We start from the raw sequence: 20,023 nt of genomic DNA, 5'->3' as shown, positions 1-20,023 counted from the left end.
TAGGATTTCATTTCATGGCAAACCACTCTACAATGAACAGAAACAAGCTCACTTCAGCCACGAGCCAGAAGCTTCATGTGAAGAAGTGTCACATGAAGCCATAACCTGGTGGATTAGGTAGTTTAATGACAGCTGGTGCTTTCGCCTCTAAAGCACTTAAGACCAGATATACCTGGAGTGTACGTATGTGTTTCGGTACTTAAGACACGTACCAAGTAGTACTTCTTGCTCTTAGGTGTGTACTCTGGATCCCACTCCTCATCTCTGTTGCGCTTCTGGAAATCATTGTTGCCACCGCTGTTGCTGTTATTGTTGCCTGAAAAGTTGCCTCTGCCCCATCCTCTCCCTCTTGCTCTGAACTGCTGCAACGGCAAAGCATGGAAGAAAAGTAAAATGGTTGCAGTGGCAGTACGCTCCCACGCCCAGACAGCTTCCAGGGCTATCAAGAGATACATCACTTCCCTAACCATCCAAGGACACCTTTAACCTATCACTAAAATAAGAGGTCAGTACTTTTTAGGGCTTTCTAGCTCATCCGATCACACAGCGCATCACAGTTTCTATGAAGCTGTTTAAGGCCATGTAGAGGCATTTCCAGAGCACCCAAGAGAAACTCTGACCAATACAACATGCACACGAGACATCTGTGTAACTGAGGCGTAAGAATTGCAACCAGCGTGGTTATGACTGGATGAGTCACTTCAGTAGCCTAACCCAAACGGACTGATGCACGTCATGCTGCACATCGGGCTTGCTCAGCAATTACTAATGCACAAAAGCTCCCGGGCTTCATTCTGCTCCATATATCTTGAGTTCAACTGCCCAGACTATATTCTCAGCACCCTGGTTTGTGCTCCAGGCCCGGAGCGATCATATCCTGGCTCATCATCCACAACCAGACACTCTGGGGTTTCTCCTTTACGGTATGCTTTAACTGTGAAAGAGCAATACACAACAGCCACTTTTTGACCGTTTTGGGAATTGATCCTTGGGGCAGGAGGGTAGAGAACACTTACAAAGGTCCCTCTAGCTCTTCCTCTCTCATTTGGACCAGGGAATTCTTTGGTCCCAAGTCGGGACTTGTCAAAGCCTGTGGTGCTCTCCTCCCTCTCCTCAGTCTCCTCGGGATATTCCTCTGCTTTGACTGAATGAGAAGACCACGACGACGATGAACTGGATCTGGATCTCTCACGTACCCTTCGGTGTTTCCTGTTTCGGTGATAGGAAATGGAGGTGAGGGGACACTAACAGGGTTAATAACTCAGTTGTGACTTGTTTGCTACAGAACCATCTACCACTTGCTAATGAGTGCAATGCTCTCCTTTTCCTACTATGAAAAGGAGAAGCCATAGTGAGAGCTCAGGACCAAGACACAGATCTAACACAGGTCCCGAGCCTTCTCCAGAAAGAACTTGTTGCTTCTAAGGCGTTTACACCATCTATTATGAGATAAGCATGCATCTACAGAGTTTTAGCCAAACAGAAAATTAAGCTTACAGAAAAGGATTAAATTAACACTAAAGCAAAGTTATTTAAACACAGCTGTTCTCTGTAACACAACAGGAACAAGAAGGAAAAGTGACTCACCCATTCTGACACATGGAGCCTTCTCATTTACCTTTAACAATTATTTAGCGTTTCAGACAGATATAACGATATCAAGAAGACACGTAGAGGAATAATTCACGCCACCGGAGCAGTTATGTCAAAAGGTGTACAACTGTATGTACACGATGTCATCTCCAACCTTAACAGCAGAAACATGAAAGGTAGAAGGAAATGGCTATTAGGTTTCCTACATACTTTTTCTTTGAGCCTTTGTGACTTTTCTCCGTTTTCTCAGTTGATCTTTCCCTTGAGTGACTTGAATCTCTTGAGTCCACCGATTCTCTGGATTTATCGCGTTTAAGATCTCTTTCCTTATGTTTTTTACGGCGTTCAATATCAAGGCGCAGGTCAACAGGGTCGTCCTTATATTTCCCTTCAGCCTACAAATGCAGGGAAGAGGGGAGAGCTTAACACAAAGGTTTACAGCGCCCTAGTTCAGCACCATTACTTTGCTACTGACTGCACAGACTTCTGGACAACAGGAGTTTATCTGAATACTAATCAATAATCCAGTTTAAGATGTAAAATAACGCACTATTAAAATAAGTTGTCATTTGTCAGAATTCCATTTGCCTACTGCTTTTTAAGATCACCGCTTATTAACTTTTTGTCCTCCTCTTTTAAATAGCATTAGCATAAATAGCCTGGTAATAGGGGAGGGAGAAACATGGAAGCTGACACTTATTGTACACCACAGCCAGTGAGAGATGAGAACAACTTGGAAATTCAATCCAACTGATTATGTATCAGAACTACAGCGTGTCAAAAACTCCTAACAGCCCGTGGGACGTTTGTTACTGAACAGCAGCATGCTCGCTGTTCCTGCTGACAGGTATCATCTAGCAGAGTGGAAGGAATTTTAATCACCAGGTCTGGAAGCAGTACTTGAGGAGAAGCAAAAGCTGCTTGCTGCTTGGAGATACCCAAGATCGTGATTACTGATCAAAGCGGTAAGAGGTGGAGGCCACTAAAATGCAGCAACCAAGCGTGCCTGGAGGAATGCCAACGTCCCACTGATACGTAGCCTTTAATACGTCTGCCACGAAGATTTACTCTGCGGCAGACGTCACTTATAGCACTTCTTCCCCCTTGACCGGAAGGCACCACGTGAAAGATGCCAAGGAGTCACCACAGATGGAAGTATGCGTTCTTCCACACAATCCTAGCAACTCTGCTAATGCCGATCCTGGTGTTTCACAAAGCGACACTCCACCAGCTGTATGAAAACCACTCAACAACTAGCTTTTATTATTACTCTTTTACACTGCTAATTAAAAAAACCCACTGGTAATGCTTGCTTTGAGTTCTATTTAAATTACTACTTAAATAACAGATTTAAGATAGTTTCTTTGGAAAATGAGATGTCGCGTTACCTGCGCATGCTTTAAGACCAGTGGTACCTGGATGAGATTTTGCTGACTGCATGTACAGGAGCACTAAATCGACTGGCTGTGGTTGTGACAAACACTTAACTGAGTAGCAGTACGTCTGTGGGAAGCCTGTGCGCGAAGTTGCTAGCAATAACATACAGCCTCCACGGCTGTGCTCAGCAATTGCTACTTTATTTACACAATACTCATCTTGGGAACTGTATGACTTGATATGCAACATACATCAAATTAATCGTCTTGAATTAAATACAAAAGGATTAGTAATTCTCTAGCTATTAAATTTTTTACTTACATGAGTTTCTAAATACTTTTTTGTTTAAATAAATATGTCAAATAACGCAGGAGTAAGAGCAGGCGTTTTGTTTTGGTATTTTGCTCTTCTACTTTCCCCAGGCAAAGAGCTTTAATTTCTACTCTGAGAATAAAACTGCTCCCAACACGATGGATGACAGATAAGTGACAAAATCAGCAGCAGCTCCCTTATGAGGTACAGCAAACACCTATTTGGGTTTGTGAGGGCACGTCTGTTTCACGGAAGGCTGGCGAGCTGTTTGGAAACCACGTTTATAATATACTCTGCCAAGCTGATGCTCAAGAGTTCAGGCCCATCAAATCCATCTCACCATCGTCCATGTCAAGCCACAAGTGTGTTTGGAAAAAATCGAAAACAAATATGAAACAAGTAAGGTTTCAGCAGGACTGTTTAAAATCTCTTCAACGTTCAACGTAAATATGTATGAAGGTGAATAAACAAAGGTTAAAATCCCAAACATTTTATGTTAAGCCATTTTTATGATTGTTTACAGTGAGTGCAATGGCTTAACTTTCATCTACTCAGAAAAGCTAATACACTAAATTCCAAATGGTCTGGATCTACCAAAACAAGTGCTGAATGTTAAAGTAACAGCAATCAACAGAAATGGTACAGTAAGTTGTTAGAACAAAATCTATAATCTGCTTAATAGTGTATTTGGTTTAGATAAGTATTTAGTTTTACTTTCCTCTTTTTGACATGCATGTCTTTTTGAAAACATGGTTGGAAATATCGCATGTATACAATTGATTTAATAATACTTACAAGCAGAAAAATATCACAAAAAGTCTCTTCTCTCATCATGGGCACTTGTTCCAAAAATCCTCTCTTTTTTCTCAAGCTCACCTCAATTGACTTTGGGGTCATTTACCATAGTCTAACCACTTCACAAAGGTTGTTGATACATTTTTAATAAAAATTAACCCTTTGTAGTTCATTTTTAGAATTATGCCCATCCTTAAAAGAAAAACACAAACTTAAGTAGAGAGTAATTTAAACAAAAACATCACTGTTAAGTTCATGCCCAATGCACTCATTTTGTTGAATTAAACTAATCAGAGTAACAGTTCACCTTGAAGCCAGGATCTCTGGAACTTTTCGTTTCCTCTTGAGAGAATCCATGTTTTCTAAAAGTACTGGGAGATATATCTATCCTCCTAAAAGCAAAGAAAGCACACACCTATGATCTTGCTCATAAGAAGAATCTGAAGTTTTTATATCAGATGTCATTTGAAGCAGACCAATATTTCCAAATTTACTTAAAACACCCTCTATTTTTCCTTTAGCTAGTTACTTACTTGAATTATCCTGGAATCATTTCAGAGTTTAAGAAACTACCCCTGAAATGTTAAGACAGTGTCTGATGGCACCAACCTGTGGATTTCAGGGCTCTTTTTGTTTTTAGCTGCATCTTGTTCCATTCCTTTCTTTAGATATTTGGTAAAGCGTTCATTCAGTGTCATTCCTGAAGACCCAAAGTGATGCTCTGTTTGGGGTTTGAGTAAACAATGCCAAAATATTAATACCATTTTTGTAAAAAGACAAAGCGCGTCAGTACTACAGCTTGGTCAAATCCAGATGCAGGACACATGCAGCATGTTGGTGATGAGCTCTAACTAATGCTGCTGAACAATTTCAATTTCAATCTTGACATTAACAGTTTATTCATGTGAGTCACAAATTCACTAGAATACACAAATTCTAAGTCACAGTCTCTCTAAATAGTGCTCAGGTGAGAACAAGAACGCCCCTTCTGCCTTTCCAGGAGAAGAGTTATTTATGTAAACAAAGATGATTCATAATCAAGCTGTTATTCTCATCCGTGCCACATCTGCTGAAAAACAACTCTTTGGGCATTAACTAGAGTGCATGAAACCCACTTATTTGGGCAAGAGAGGGGTGAATCTTCATCTGAGGGTACATGGACTTGTGACCTACCTCTTACGTGGTGGACTATAGTCACTATATGTTGAGCAAACAGTTCAGAAGGACTCCGCTGAGACTGAGCAGACTGAATATGATGGAAAATCGAACGAAATTCTTGCTCTTTTTTGTTGCTGTGGACAAGATCACGACACAGCTTGCGCTCCTGAGCCAATATGCCACTTGGACTAGAAAAAGAACAGGCCACATGAAATAGGAGAACAGGGTGAAGGGAAGCTGTTACAGATGATTCATGTTTCAGAAGTTGGAAGCTGACTGCATTTTTTACGTAGTATTATGAAGTCACCTAAGAACATTCAATAACATGAGCAGGATACTTATTTAAGCATCGCTAATACACACTGATCTAGGTTACTGTTATAATTCAGGTCACTTGCTATTCTATATTTGGAGGGCTGTGCAGGTATTAGGCCCTGACATCCCGCGAAACAAGCCTATCCTTACACCACTAGCTGGCTTTGATCTGCTACTGGTCCTGAATTCTAGATTAACCTCTAACATCCCACAGTGCATATTAACACTTACTGGCTACCGCTGTACAAATGTATTTTCTGGAATCACTTTTCACTGGCTTAAGAGTTCTTGAAGCAATGCTGAAGCAGCTCTCAGAGCTTCCTAGAGTTTCAGTAATGCTATGTTGAGAATAAGAGTAGTTAAACACACTCCAGAGAATCAAATGTCCTTTAAGCAGCACTGTAACTTTACCACACCACTAAGCTTCCAGCAGCAAGGAGCCACCGAGTACCAAACTTTTGCCAGAGCCCGGTGTACTGTGGAACCTGATGCAGAAGCATTTACATTCTGAACTAATCTTACATCTAGTCAAAGAAATCATCGGGAAAAGTTGTTTAATCTTCATGCTACAATTCCACCATCTGCAAACTGGTAACTCCTCTAACCTCACACCACCAAAAAAGAGAGTCACACAAGTATTATAATGCCAGAAAAAAAAATTAAACTCCATCTCACAGAAATGCAAATTGTGATGCAATACTATTTAGCCTTCTGCACACTTGGCAAGCACATGAGGATCTCTGAGATGGGGGGAAAAAAATAAATTACTATTTAGACTTCTCAAAAAATAGCAAATACTTACCGTGCAAGATCTTCATCAAAGGAATCCATTCGAATATTGACCTGGGCCTCACGAGTAATGGAAAAGGAGGATTTGCCAGGAGTCAGCCCCTCTACTTTGGTGCCTGGTTTCTCCTTCACCTCGGAAGCCTTCCTTGGCGGTGGGGATGAACTTTTCTCCTGGCTTGATTTATAAGTGGTCACTCTAAAATTCTTTTCAGGAACAAAGCCCCTGTGACCTGGTTCAGCTCTCTTGGATGCTGGTCTCTCTTCTTTTTTAGATCTTTCAGAATAGCTTTCCTCCTCCATTTCATCAGGCTTCCTTTGCTTCTCTTTTCCAGGTGGCAAGAACACCACGCCTTCCCATTTTCCTGGCCTATCCTCTTCTTGACTTTTACTTGAAGTTGCTACGACTTTAGACATAAATTTGGGCTCATCGTCAAATTCCGAATCTTTTCGGCCCTTTGCCTTGTCTTTCTTTTCCTGCTCATCTGTTTCCTCTTTGCCATAATGACTTTCCTTGTGGAACTCTGGGACCTTTAGCTTGTCAAATTCATCCCGGAACTTGTAACGCTTGGGTGACTGGCTGCCACGGTATCCCTTCTCAGAGTCTGCTTTGGATGCATAGGAGTCAGATTTTGCCTTTCCATCTGTTGATCCCAACTCAGAGAAATTCCCTTTTTCTTTATTTTTTTCTTTTTCAATATTTGTTACTTTCTGTTCTTTGTCTTTCCCATTCTCAGTCTTCTGCTCTTCCAGATATCTGTTCATAAAACAGACATTACAGTAGTTCTCTTATTAAAAATCAAAGAGGTTAATACTTCAAAGCAGTCAAATTTTAGAGAACACCAAGCTATGCATGTACAGAAAGCTGTCTCTAGGCCCTCAAACAGTTAACATGTAAAGCAGATTACTCAGCCTGGATTTAGACTTCTAGTTCTCAATAAATTCAGCAAATGTAGAAGAAAATGGATATGCAGAACTGATGAAATGAGGCTTAAGAACAAATAAAACACAGCTTACCCACAGATTCACTTTAAGGAAAATAGTAACATCTTACCCAATTGGTTTATTTACTTACAAACCTGGTTCAGGAGAATAACACATCAAAACTTTCAAACTGGGCTGTTCTGCTTTAAACAACACACTGGAAATAAAAGCCTCAAAAGCTACTTCAAATTTTGGATGCAAGTTTCATAGGTAAGCTAAATATTTCATGATAGACTGTAAATACAAATAAAAGCAAAAAGGTTAACAGAGGAAAATATTTATTCTGCTGGGAGAAGACAAAACACTTTTAATAAGAACAACAATTTAGCTACTTTAAAGCATCAGAACTATGTTTTAAAGCATTCATTAAGCAAAACTCTAGCTTCAAGGAAACCAACAGTAAAGCCCAAGGACATCAGTTCAGTGCTTTGGAAAGCACAAACAAGCATTAGAGCTTTTTCCCGCCCCCCTCTTTAATTTCAGATATGCTTGATATAGAATCAGTTCTAAATAATTTTTAAAATAATAAAGAAAAAACTTAAAAGCACTTGTGAATGCCACTGTATCTTTTAAAATGAAGTGTCACCTTGAGGCACAAATCTGCAGTGGACTAACCAAGCAAACAGAAACGTGGTAAGTTGATGCCTTCTGTATGGAAGGATGTCTTAATTTTAGTGATTAGCTCGGTGCTTTAGTTTCTCATACTAACCACATCCACAGGCACAAGCACTGCAACTACATCTGCCTTAGGCTGCTTGCAGCAGGACGTGCAGTAAGATGTCATTAAAGTTTTCTAGTTTATAGTACCTAATGCAAGTCAAGAATGCAATACTAAAAAAAAAAAAAGTCTTTTAACTGAAAAGTAAATGCAAGCTTCCAGTGTGCACTGTCAGGCTGCTAGAAAATCTTCACCTCAAGTGTTCATAAGCTACGAATATTTTGCAGGGAACCTATGTCATCTTTACAACTACCCAAGTCAGCAAACTAACTCCAACTTCCTACAACACAGGGCTAATTCTGTATTTTTTTGTGTCATTCAGACAATGCCAGGCCCAAAGAGCTGGCAGCTTGCTCGTATAGCACCCTGCACACCCCAGGGCCTCCTTCCAGCTGGAGCCTGCACACACACCCAGGACCCTCACAGCGCTCAGAGAGCACCTACACATGCAAAATGGCTCGTCAAAAAATACCACAGCACACCGAAACGCATCGCTTGCCTTTTTGAGAAGGCTCCTCCTCCAGGAGCTGTGCTTTCCTCCTTCTGAGATGTACTGTAAATGGAACTGATTGGCGTTGGACTTTTGCACACAGGGCTCTTCCTTGTTGGGCTCAAACCTGACGAGCCATGGTCAAACGGGCTCTGATGAGAGCCTGCCTGAAAGGAGGTGCCACCGCTTTGTAAAGCGGAGCTCATCTGTGACGGGTTGGACAGTGGCGGGCTTGACTTCTGCAATGGACTTGGCCGAGGAGAACGACGCCTCACCACAACTGATTGGAGAGGGCTTTTTAATGCAGGACTGCGTTCCCTTGGGCTAAGTTCGGACACAGAAGCTCTTGATGCTGAACTTGCACCATAGGTGGTCATATCTTGCCACGGTTTTGAACCCTCAGATGCCTTGGCGTCTTGAGCCACTGTTCCTGAAAATGGCTGCTCCTTAGACTCATCACCTTGGTTATCTCCTGCAGCCTGAGATGCCCGGGCATCCTTGGAAGATGACTTTTTCTCCTTTCCAGATTTACGCTTGGAAGACTCAACTCGGCTATGATTTGAGGAAGACCGGGAAGAGGAAGACCTCCTTGACCGATCAGAAGATGACTTATCAGAATTTCTAGAATGACTTCTAGACCTTGGTGAAGGAGACCTTCTCTTGGGCGAACGAGAACGTGACCTCCCTCTACGAGGGCTATACGCCTGGCGATAATTTTGCCAGTTTGACCTGTAATTGCCGTATCCTCCTCGGTTATACTGGCCCCACGGATAAAACCCTCTATTACGGCCACGAAAATAATATGGTCTCCTGTATCCTCTATTATGACCTCTGAAATCCCGGTTCTGATAGACTCTTGGATGGTTCCTTTCTCTGTTATGAGATGGAGAATATGATCTTGAACGGGACCTAGAACTAATAAAAGAAAAAAAAAAGATTACACAAATATTTTAAAGCTTTTTTTTCTGTCACAACTTTTTATAAGGCTTCAAATAAAAACCCCCAGTGTTTGAGAAATTAATTTCTAAGCTTTTAAAAGTAATTATTTGGTTTGCCCTTATCAAACTGAGGCATTACACTTTGCCCTCAATAAATTGCGGTCAGAATAACTTGTGTCTGTGATACTGCCAAACAAATATTTGACTTCAGGATCACTGCAGAGACCATGATAAGTACACGTGGCTCTTCATTTTTCTAGGATGAACATGGCTGCTATCCAGCTTCAGAAAAAGTGACATCTCAAACTTTCAGCTCTCTACAGCTCAAAGTCAAGGTCATCTTAGATCTCCTCCACAAAAAAGTATTTCTTTATGCCTGTTCTGCTACCATGATTGGAACAGATCCAAAAAATCTTCCTCTTGTGCCCAAAGTTCTCACACGCTTTTGAAATTCTGATAACCAAGATGAAACATCACTTCTTTGCCAGGCAAGTTAAATAAATTGCTACACCTCAACATGAGAAAAGCAGTACTGGAGCAAATGGCACACTGCTCTATAGTTCTAAGTTTTAAAAGGTGCCCCTCTTGCCACAATTCAGAAGCTGGAGCTCCAAACAATTTGTACAGCAGAGGGGTTGCACTGGCTCCGCAGCCTGATGACACAAGGTGGCACTGCTCTGAGTCCCTCTGCTCGCCTCCACGCCACGCAACGCAACAGCGGTCATAAAGAACAGAACTGAATCCCAGACCATCACAAAGCCTGTAAGAATACAGATTTAAGTGGTAAAACATCAAGGGCTAACTGTTCCAACAGCCTCTTCCACTAAATTTTTGGAGCTGCAGTTGTGTAACTATTTAAAAGCCCCACTGTAGCTCAGGATTAAAAGCCAGCTTTACACTAAGTATTTCACAGCTGTTGGAAAAACAAACTTCTGCAGGAAGTCTGAGATTTTAGCAAATTTGCATTAGTAAAACAGAGCAAGCGTCCAAACTGGTTAGTTTAAACAGAAAAAGAGAGGTTTTGATAACAGAATTCTAGTAAATAACATTCATCGAAACAACTACCACAGTCCCTTCTTACATTAAGACAGAGCTGGCTCTAAAACGATCATTGGCCATAGTCCAAGAGACATGGACTACTTTTAGAGACTGGTAACACACAACTCACTGCTGCCCCCTCGCCGCTCGCGCCCCAAGTCCCCCTATACAATGCTGCCCTCAGAATTCCTACAGGATTAACATACATGCAGTCATAGACAAACTTCACTTCTGTTTTTATTCCTTCCACCTATCAAATACTTAACAGTTTAGCAGGAAACGGTTTATTCATACTACAGTCATTGCTAGCCAACAGTTTAACGATGATTTTAAACGTACGCTTCATCCTTTACTTCAACCAACCAAAAAAACCTAAGCAACCTCCCCGAGACATTTGATTCAAACAACAAGGAAAAGCACAAACAGCAAGAACCAATTATAACGAGCCCCAAAATCACTAAGAACACGTACACTCCCATTTTCAGACAACTGCTGCGTTTGTGATCAATTACCAGCAAGGGACCTGTTATACGCCACTTTCATAATCTGTTCCATCATTTTAGAGGCTTGCAGCAGCAAGATTTCACTCCAACAGTTGCAGAGACTATTTACAAGAGATCTTTTTAGAAAAATACAGTAAATATCATGCAAAAGAAACACCAAGAGCAGTAATTCTCCCAGCTCTGCCAGTCCCTGTAGCTAGCCAGCTAATACATGCTCCTCCAGTTCTGAAGCACCAACCACTTCACAACAGGTAAAAATGAAAAACAAAGCAAGCAAGAAATATTGGGCAGATTCCAACATGGCAATACAACTTAGAACAAACAGTAAACCTACCAAAGACTGAAACAATTTATGGTGTATGCTGAAGTACAAAATAATGGACTTTTTATGCCAAGATACCACAAGACGTACCTGAGAGAATATCCTAACGCCATACAAGACGACTTGCCTGTACTACCCCCCTCCATTTTGACTCTTTTTTAAAAAAGAGGAGTTATTTACAAAGCACAAGTAGCTTCAGCAGCAGCACAGAGGAAACAATCATGTTTGCACAGGGTGCCTTTGTTTTCAACTGTCAAAGTTCCTTCATAGCTAGGCAGATATTCCCAAATGGCCATGTATCTTGCAGCATTCCAGCTTCCTTCTGCAAAGAACTGGGCTTGACTAAAGTCTCCGCCTCTAATTTAGTTTTGTCATGTCCCTCTCTCTCGAACTGTACATTTATTAAAGAGGTTTTTTTTCAAATGCAGGGGCTCTAATTGTTAACAGTTGCATATGCTTGCAGTCTAATAATTTTCAGAATGTATAATTAATTTAAGATTAGTGAAAAAGCAGCTGAACATCATTATAGCCAATCTAACTGGAATGCCTTTGCCAGATACAAAGATGTTTAGCCAAAGAAAAGCAAAAAACAGATATCCTGATATTCAGGGAAGATGTAAGCCTGTAACTCGCCTGATCAGAAGCAATTCAGGGAGGTAAGAATAACTATTATGCACATTAATGATTTCTCAAAATTAACTGCAGTGAAATTATCTTGATCCAATTTATCCATCCAGAACAATCATTTCTGTTAAACAACTCCTGTATGTTGAAGGAGGGGCAGGGAAACAACAAAAATTGCCCCTACCTTTCACAGCAGTATCTTAAACTGACATTAAAACTTGTCTGAATTCATTTTTAGAAAGAGTGGAAAAGCATGCAACGTCCGCAAAGGCCTCTCAAGTCTGGGATTACATTAAAAGCTTAAAAAAAGCCAAAGATGTTTAACAAAAAGGAACATGTTTTGCTATGGACCTTCCCCACTCTATGGAACACACACTTAAACTTGCGTACTTCCAGCAATAAAGCAAACGTCTCATAAAAATCAAAATTTCAAAATAATCTCAGGTCATGATAAAAAGCTGTATTTTCCCCTTTGTCCTGCTTTGGTGATTTCAATCATCATCATTAATCATAAGTACTTTTAATATAGGAAACTGGATCTCAGAAATGATGCATTAGGAAAAGCACAACAGGCCTAACCCTTACACACAGCAGCAATCAATAACTGCAGAAGAACATGGGGGGGGGAAAATAACCCAAACTCATGCATTTTGACACAGGCTTCTATTAATACCTTTGAGGAAAAACCAAGTACAGAAGTCTTCTCTAAGGGCCCAGTCTGAAAAGGCTGTAGCAACTCACTGTGGACTGGATTCCTGACAATATGAGCTACAGTAACAAAACCACTGATTTAACTGTACATTAGAGTCTCTGTTAGCATTCATATTAGGGAGAAAAAACCTGCACAGAAAAGTAAAACTACTGCTCACCAAAACCATGCTATAGAGACCAGATTAAGGGCTCAAAAGAAGTATCCTGACAATGCTGATAAACACGTCATGATTTATTATTTTAGCTCATTGAAAACACTTCAAAACAGTACAGGCTGGCAGGAAACAGCCTAAGACGCAGGACACTATCTGTCCTAGAATCTGACAATCGAAGTCTTTCCCTAGAAAAGAATTAAGTGACAAACCATCTGAACAGGACAGAGAGGAAAAACACAGTTACACCCTTTGGCTTCAGAGCTGCAGGCACTTACCTAAGTCTGCGTTTTCTTGACCGTGAGACAGAACGAGAACGGGAGCGAGATTTGGAGAAGGAACGTGAGCGTGAACGTGATCCGGACCTCGAACGGGAAGAACGGGATCCAGATTTTGATTTATTAGTTTTAGACATCTTTGCAAGCACCTGTCAGTTGTACCTGAAAGAAACAGGGAAATAGAAGTATTTGGAAAAACCCAAAGTAACACAGGAAATTTGAAAGAACAGGCAACATCTGGCAGCCTGACAAACTACAGAGTGACATGAAGCTTGATAAGACTGGAAATATGAATGTTTGAAGTGGCTGCCTAATAACAGATGAATGGTATTGGGCTGAGAATAGAAGGTTTATTTTGGTTGAAGGAGGAAATCTGCAAAAAGAATAAAAGGCTTTCAACCCAGAGTAATTACAAGTATAAATGCTACAGCTGAAAGCCGCAAGTTAATGCAAACCTCAGGAGCAGAGGCCATGCTGCTAGAATACCTTTAAAGAGACACAAACCATTTCATTTCAGTCACATCACTATCAATACAGCCAGCTGCAGCTGGTTTAAACAACAATGAAGAAATAAAAAGGGCTTACCATCAAAAAACCAAAAAGCCCACCCCCCCTAAACTCTTCTCTAAATCTTTAGAAGGAATCACAAACAAAAAGATGCATGAATATGACGCTATTTGCACAGATCTGCCTCACTATGAACACTTAGGTTAAATCCTGGACATACTTGTCCTGTCTGCTTCAGTTTATGCAGTTGTTACGATCAGTTACAAGTGCGTATCATCCAGTGAGGAGTTCTGTTGCAGCCAAAATAATTCAGACGTCCTTCCAACTATTCAGAGACAGAAGAGATTATGCTGCAGCATTAAATGACTCAAAATAGCTATAATTATGAATTACCTCGGCTATTTTCAGGCATGTATCCAGGTAAAGGTTAAAGAGTCCCTTAAAAGATGTTTCAGCGAATACAACTTAACCCATAATTGTTTCAGTTACACCCTGCCTGATCTGTTCTATTGTAAACATCAACTTGTAACAATAAGCAGGATTTTTCTAGAGGGTTTTCATTATCTCTTTACTTCCAGGGCGAGAAAAATATTCAGGACTATTAAGAGTGGGAAGCGTCATGTTGTTCACATTTGATGGTTGGTACAAACTTTGATAAAATTCAAGACACTAGATTTCTTTCAGCTGGTCAATTTTCCTGTCAGTGTCCAAAGAGCCAAAACACCGAATATGCAGATTTGCGGCTTCTGACAGGGACCTTCACAAACCTTCCACTTCATGCTACCAACAACCTCCTTTTGTGACCTCCCTTCCACAAACGGCTGTGGAAGCAAACCCAGCATACCAGAGACAGGCTGGGAGAGCTCAGATGCCTTTTCTGTCCAGCCACCGCAGTGCTTCTCAACTGTAGTAATAGCTGACCTACTTAATCACTGTATCCAGCCATAAACAAAATTCCTTACAATTTCAAATTCAATCATGCTGCAAAAAATGCTCCAGCTTTTGAATCCCTGTTGGTTCCAGTATAGTTCTTCAGCTTAAATGGAAAATGCTTTAGCCCCTGACTTGGCGAGGAAGAAGGGAACTCCACTCCTTCGCTCAGCAGATCAAGTTCTCAATCGCCTTTCTATTTTCATTCCTAGAAACTGGAGGTTTCCATAGTGGGCTGGGAAAGGGACTAAGTGCTAGTCTGAATTAAGTGTTAAGATTGTTGAGTATTCCACATGAGCGGTTGGTATCTAGATTTGAACTCTGCAATTCCAGAAGTAGCTAATGAAGCTGAGAAGAAAATCTGTACCCTTTAAACAATACGTAAGTTTCATTCACAATATCAGAAGAAATTTAGTTAGCATTTAACAGAATTCCTTAAGAATTTCTACAAAAAAATTACATTTTCTTCCTCTCAAAGTCAGTAAAATATTGCATAGCTATAAGTAATTTGGGCAGAGGGGAAAAGAAAAAAAAAAAAAAAAAAGGAAAAAATCAGCCTACCAGTAGATTTACAGTACTGCTTTTATCTGTGCATGTTCAACAACAAAATTATGGTTATGGAAAAGTTTCTTACTTTACTGAATTACCACTCAAAGTGGATCTGTACACAGTGTTACTGATGTTTTGGAATTTTATAGAGAATGCATGAAAAATGATACTATGAGCACAGAAAAGTACAGACACACAGTTTCCAGATTACAACTGAATGTATTTTTTGTCAGGAAATATCCCCCATGTTAGCAAACGAGCTTGTTTTGGAGTTGGGACAGATTTGCATGTATATTTGATCACATTTGATTGATTTCTCTGCAGATCTGTCCATCTGCACTCCAAGTCAGGAAAACAGAACTCACTCTCATTCGAAGCTTTAGGTTGCAACACCCACATTCACAAAATGAATGCCACCATGATACTGCAAGGAAATCTGACCTTAATTAGTGCACTGAAAAGGCAACTTGCTTTTATACTCTTCTATCCTTTTATTTAGGATTGCTGAGCTATCCTTGTCCTTTCAAAAACATCATTGGCAGGTCACTAAGACTTCCCAGAATATGAATTATTGCTATTTTGCCTCAACTTGTATTTCCCAAAACCTGTTCCAAAATCATCCACCACTAAGTTATCCCAGCTCCAGGTAGAGGTGGCATGCCTATAAAGATTTAAAATTTGTCTTTGCATTTCCAGGATATGTCTAAGGTCTGTGCAGTGTAATAAATCCAGAAGCAGAAGTTTAGGTGCTTCCAATCAAGCAGACACTTCAACTGCAATGCTGTTAATAAAAACTTATTACTGGATAAACACAAACATGTTTTAACTAAGAGCCGGATTTTTATTAGTGTCTATTTCTAATATGCAATCAGCACTTCAGCTTTAAATCATCAAATATCCTCTCTCATGTTACTTAAGGAAGCTCAAAATACATGAGTTATAAAGGATCATATAGTAAAAATCTAATCAATGTTTTTATCATATACAGCAGTCCACAACTGCCAGTGCCTTTGAGACAGACCCCTTAACAATCCACTCTATTTCAAGCGACCACAAGTCCTTGGCCTCTGATACCCTAGGAGAGAATAAAATAAACATTGTGCAAGTACATGAGATCACAGAGCCCCCGAGAAAACTAAGCATTAATAACTGTTGTGATGGTCCAGAGATGACATCCTGCAAGTTAATTATTTATTTCAATGGCTAAAAAGCATCTCAAATCATGAAATGAACAAAGAGGCATTTTGACAACAAACACTCTGCAATATTCATCACCCACATTATAGAAGAGGAAAAAACCTATGATTGTTCTGGGAATTAGGAGAAGGATTGTAAAGACAAAATTTGCATTAACTGAATATTGCATAAAAGTTATCAACAAACTTTTCTGCACAAGTAAGAGCCAGGAAGAAAAAAGGAACTATATTAGTACAACTTTATCCTTTTTTTCAACTACTGATGAAAAATAGACACATTTAGGTATATGAATGCAAATGATCAAGTACTTCTGCTGCTTAATCCATTTTAAGCAAATTCCAGTGGACTGACTTGAAATGTCCTCACTTCACTCCAAAGCCAAATTACATATATAGTTACCGAATACTCCAACTACTGCCAGGGCACTTTCAGGAAGAGCAGAACGCCCGTCAGAGGAGCAGCTGCTGGGAAAGTGGGCTGCTCCTCATCATGAGAGCTGGTACTTTCCAGAAATGGGAAGTTGGCCTTTATTTTAAAAATCACGTTACATGTTCCCTTTCGTTATACTAAAGATGCTATATCAATTCAACTGAAGTATTTTAATATATTCCACACTAGAAAGTATGCAAGGGGGGGTGCGGGGGACGGGACGACACAGGGATAGGACACGATTGAATGTTTCCTGTTCTGTTAGGAAAAAAACCAAATCACACCAGGGATGAATATCAAAAAGCACTACCACTGAAGAAGCAAAGTTCATTCTTATGCATGGTTATTTGGTTATTTTTCAGGGAAAGAACGTGTGAAAAGACCATTTGTAAGCATCTCCTTCTAATTTACTAAGTACATCTGTTGAAACAGCAACATTTCCTAGTCTGCTGGACAAAATCAAAGGTTTAACACAGTAAATCAAAACATGAAAGAGAAGCAGAAGAAACAAATAGTAATAGAAACTACTAGAAGATAGAGGAAGATTATCTAAATTGCCTCTCTGAATCAGAGCACTGCTCCTAGCTGAATCCTGCGGGGCTCTGACATGATAAAACCAGAAAAAAACCCTACATTCTGTAAGAAGATTACAAATATATCCCATAAACTGTGTAATTTCAGAATAGCTCTCTAACTAAACGACAACCCTGTAGTTCAAGAACTACATTTCAACATATTATCATCTGTTAGTTACTTTTAGTTACACTGAACTCTGTACTGCTTGAAATATTTTAATAGACTTAATACAATTAAAACAGCTTTCACCACAGCTCTTCTGCTGTGTCTCTTCTGAAATAAATAATTTTCCAAGAAAAAGCATGTGGTTAGAGCCAACTGACCAAGTACAGTAAAAGTGGCAGTAACTCCCAGTAAGTCCCAAGAGGGCCCCCAAAATAGATTTTAAAGGTATCACTTGCTTCGAGTTGTTTAAGAGACTTTGTATTTTACTTTGATCCACAGCACTTACTAGCCAAACATTAGTTTGGTATGTGCGATGTGTGCCAAAAGGTCTTGTCTTAGGCGGTTTTTTTAATCTTTGTCAATATTTTTAAAGTTGATTCATTCCTAACAAGTGAGGTAATGCCTACTAGAATAGAAACTGAGTTGCTCTGCTCTATCAGCACTCAAAAGGTTAAACAAACTAAATATTGGAGTCTTTTTGGCTCCCCTGTGTCAACACTGCAGTTGCTAACTTACTGTGATATGCATTTAGTTGTTCTAAGAATTAAAGGCTGAGTCAGATAAAACATGTTCAGCTGGTAAGCGAAAAAAGATCTGCTCTGAAAGAATCTTTTCTTACAAAACATCCTAAGCATTACTCTGATTTTAAAGAAAGAGATGCCTGTAAATGAAGCAAAGGCCAACTGTGAAAGCAGTGGTGGCTGCTCACTTACCTTACCACTCAGATTTTTCCACTGCACAGGATGCTGTGGCCCCAAAGCGTGCACAGGCATACAGCCTCAGAGCTCACAGGGGGATGCTGCTTTTTGAAACACTGGAAGGTAAAACGTGTCTGGTCCTGAGTGGGCCCTGCAGTAGAAGCATTTACACAATGCTATGGAGACTTGTCATTAGCAATCTGCTCTGCCAGACGTCACATTCCCTTCCTGGTTACAGCTACAGAACTGCCTTCCCATGACACCAGCTCCACTTCTACCTTGAAAGGGGCACAGTTGACTCCTGCTGCCTCATCAGGTCTCATCTCCCAGCAGACACAAGCGTGACTGCACACATCTGGAAGGTATGTGCTCCTGGAAACTCAGCCAGGAATTTTCAAAATTGTTCTTTGGTTTGTCTTTTGTGAAGACCCAGTTATAAGCTTGCTGGACAGCTAGCTTCTTCCCGAGTAGCGTAGTCCTGCATCCAAAAATACCAGCACTGATCCCGAGTGTGCAGAGTTTAAAAGTTCTGGTAAGATATTACCCTACTGGAAAACAGACATTTGACAGCTTGTTTATCTGCTATAAAACTACACTGTGTAACATACCTCATAATTCAACACACACCAAGTCTGAAGAAACAATGTGTATTCCAAATTAGTTTGCTAAATTTACTCATATCACACAGATTTAAAATTAATTACATTTACTGCAAGACAGATCTGACATCACTGAAATTGGTCAGCAAAGAAAATAGTCAATCTAACCGCTAGCTGTTTAGTTGGCTGAAAGTACATCACCAGTGCAAATTATTCAGCATTATTTTTATTATTTTTTAGATTCTTATTGTAAGAAATGTGGACATTTCTGCAGAAATCATGAAAATCTGCAGCTTCCCACATGCTGTATGACTAACACAAAGGTGTAAAGTTCAGCCTTGTCTGAAAACAAGTACAGCCAAAGCTTCATTGAACAGTAAGACTCAAACTGGCAAACACCGTCTCTTACTGGGGCTAAACTGTTTTGAATCCTACTTCCATAATTTATGGAAAGTCAGAGTGTTTACTTGAGCTGCAAGAGTCTTTGACAGCAATTAGTAACTTAAGTGAATTTAATTCACAGGAGAACATTGCCACATTACTTACATCCCTTTCTTGGCATCAAGGATTTCCCACCCTGACCCCAAAGGCATACACCTGGAACTCTTAAACCTGTTTCTTGTGAAGGAAAGTGAGCAACACAAGCTGATCAGTTCTGCATGTAGTTTTAGTAATATTTATACAAGCTTCTTCATTCTGGCAGTTCTTGAGCTGCTTTAATTTTATTTTTTTTTTTGCCACACCACAAATGGTGCCATTCAGAAAGGGAAGACTCTTACAAAAATGCAGTAGGGAATGAATTCTGGTCAAGAACTACAAGACTTTTGTCTTCTATAAAAATGTTGTGAATCTTTAACATCTACAAAGGAAAAGCGATAAAAGCCTGGTTTCTAAGCACCTTATCCAAATAGAACCCATATTGCAAATTGTAGGCAACTCAAGTCATCTACCAAGCAAAGACAAAAGTGAGTCAACCCTCTTCAGTGTTTAACAGTAACCTTTGTGGACAGTTTTCTTCAGAGATCCACCTCTACTTCTTAAAGAACTAAAACAAAAATTAACATAGATGTCTCAGAGTATTTCTGTTGATGTGCAGTTTGACTAATTACTGCCTTAGCAACAAGGCCCATGTAGAAAGCTCCCATTCTGCCAATACAATGAATTATTAATCTACACTCTAAACTTAATCCATGCCATGACAGAGGTTACAAATGTTCTGTTTTACAAGAATATTTTTAATCCAGACCAATTACGTGACCCCATTCATACGAGCCCTACT

At 40.0% G+C, this 20,023-nt stretch overlaps 1 protein-coding gene across 8 annotated transcripts in view; it reads right to left on the bottom strand.

The window, feature by feature from the left end:
- The window catches only part of THRAP3 (thyroid hormone receptor associated protein 3), a 35,328-nt gene that overhangs the window by 2,490 nt on the left and 12,815 nt on the right, over nucleotides 1–20,023 (bottom strand). For 4 of the 8 annotated variants that reach the window (XM_037378798.1, XM_037378805.1, XM_037378803.1 and 1 more), the window contains 9 exons: nucleotides 13,095–13,256; nucleotides 8,538–9,443; nucleotides 6,353–7,093; nucleotides 5,251–5,423; nucleotides 4,687–4,798; nucleotides 4,385–4,469; nucleotides 1,804–1,988; nucleotides 1,017–1,209; nucleotides 213–362 (listed from right to left, as the gene is read on the bottom strand). In XM_037378798.1, coding sequence (XP_037234695.1) covers nucleotides 213–362; nucleotides 1,017–1,209; nucleotides 1,804–1,988; nucleotides 4,385–4,469; nucleotides 4,687–4,798; nucleotides 5,251–5,423; nucleotides 6,353–7,093; nucleotides 8,538–9,443; nucleotides 13,095–13,231 — 2,682 coding nt within the window. In that variant the 5' untranslated portion in view covers nucleotides 13,232–13,256. Of the gene's footprint in view, nucleotides 1–212; nucleotides 363–1,016; nucleotides 1,210–1,803; nucleotides 1,989–4,384; nucleotides 4,470–4,686; nucleotides 4,799–5,250; nucleotides 5,424–6,352; nucleotides 7,094–8,537; nucleotides 9,444–13,094; nucleotides 13,257–13,821; nucleotides 13,927–18,160; nucleotides 18,297–20,023 lie in introns of all 8 variants that reach the window. The other 4 variants (XM_037378799.1, XM_037378800.1, XM_037378801.1 and 1 more) reach the window with 4 other exon arrangements.

Source organism: Falco rusticolus, chromosome 3, assembly GCF_015220075.1.
Source record: "Falco rusticolus isolate bFalRus1 chromosome 3, bFalRus1.pri, whole genome shotgun sequence".
Taxonomy (NCBI): Eukaryota; Metazoa; Chordata; class Aves; order Falconiformes; family Falconidae; genus Falco; species Falco rusticolus.
The sequence above is the reverse complement of the archived record's forward strand: the minus strand, read 5'-3'. Positions and strand labels throughout refer to the sequence as shown.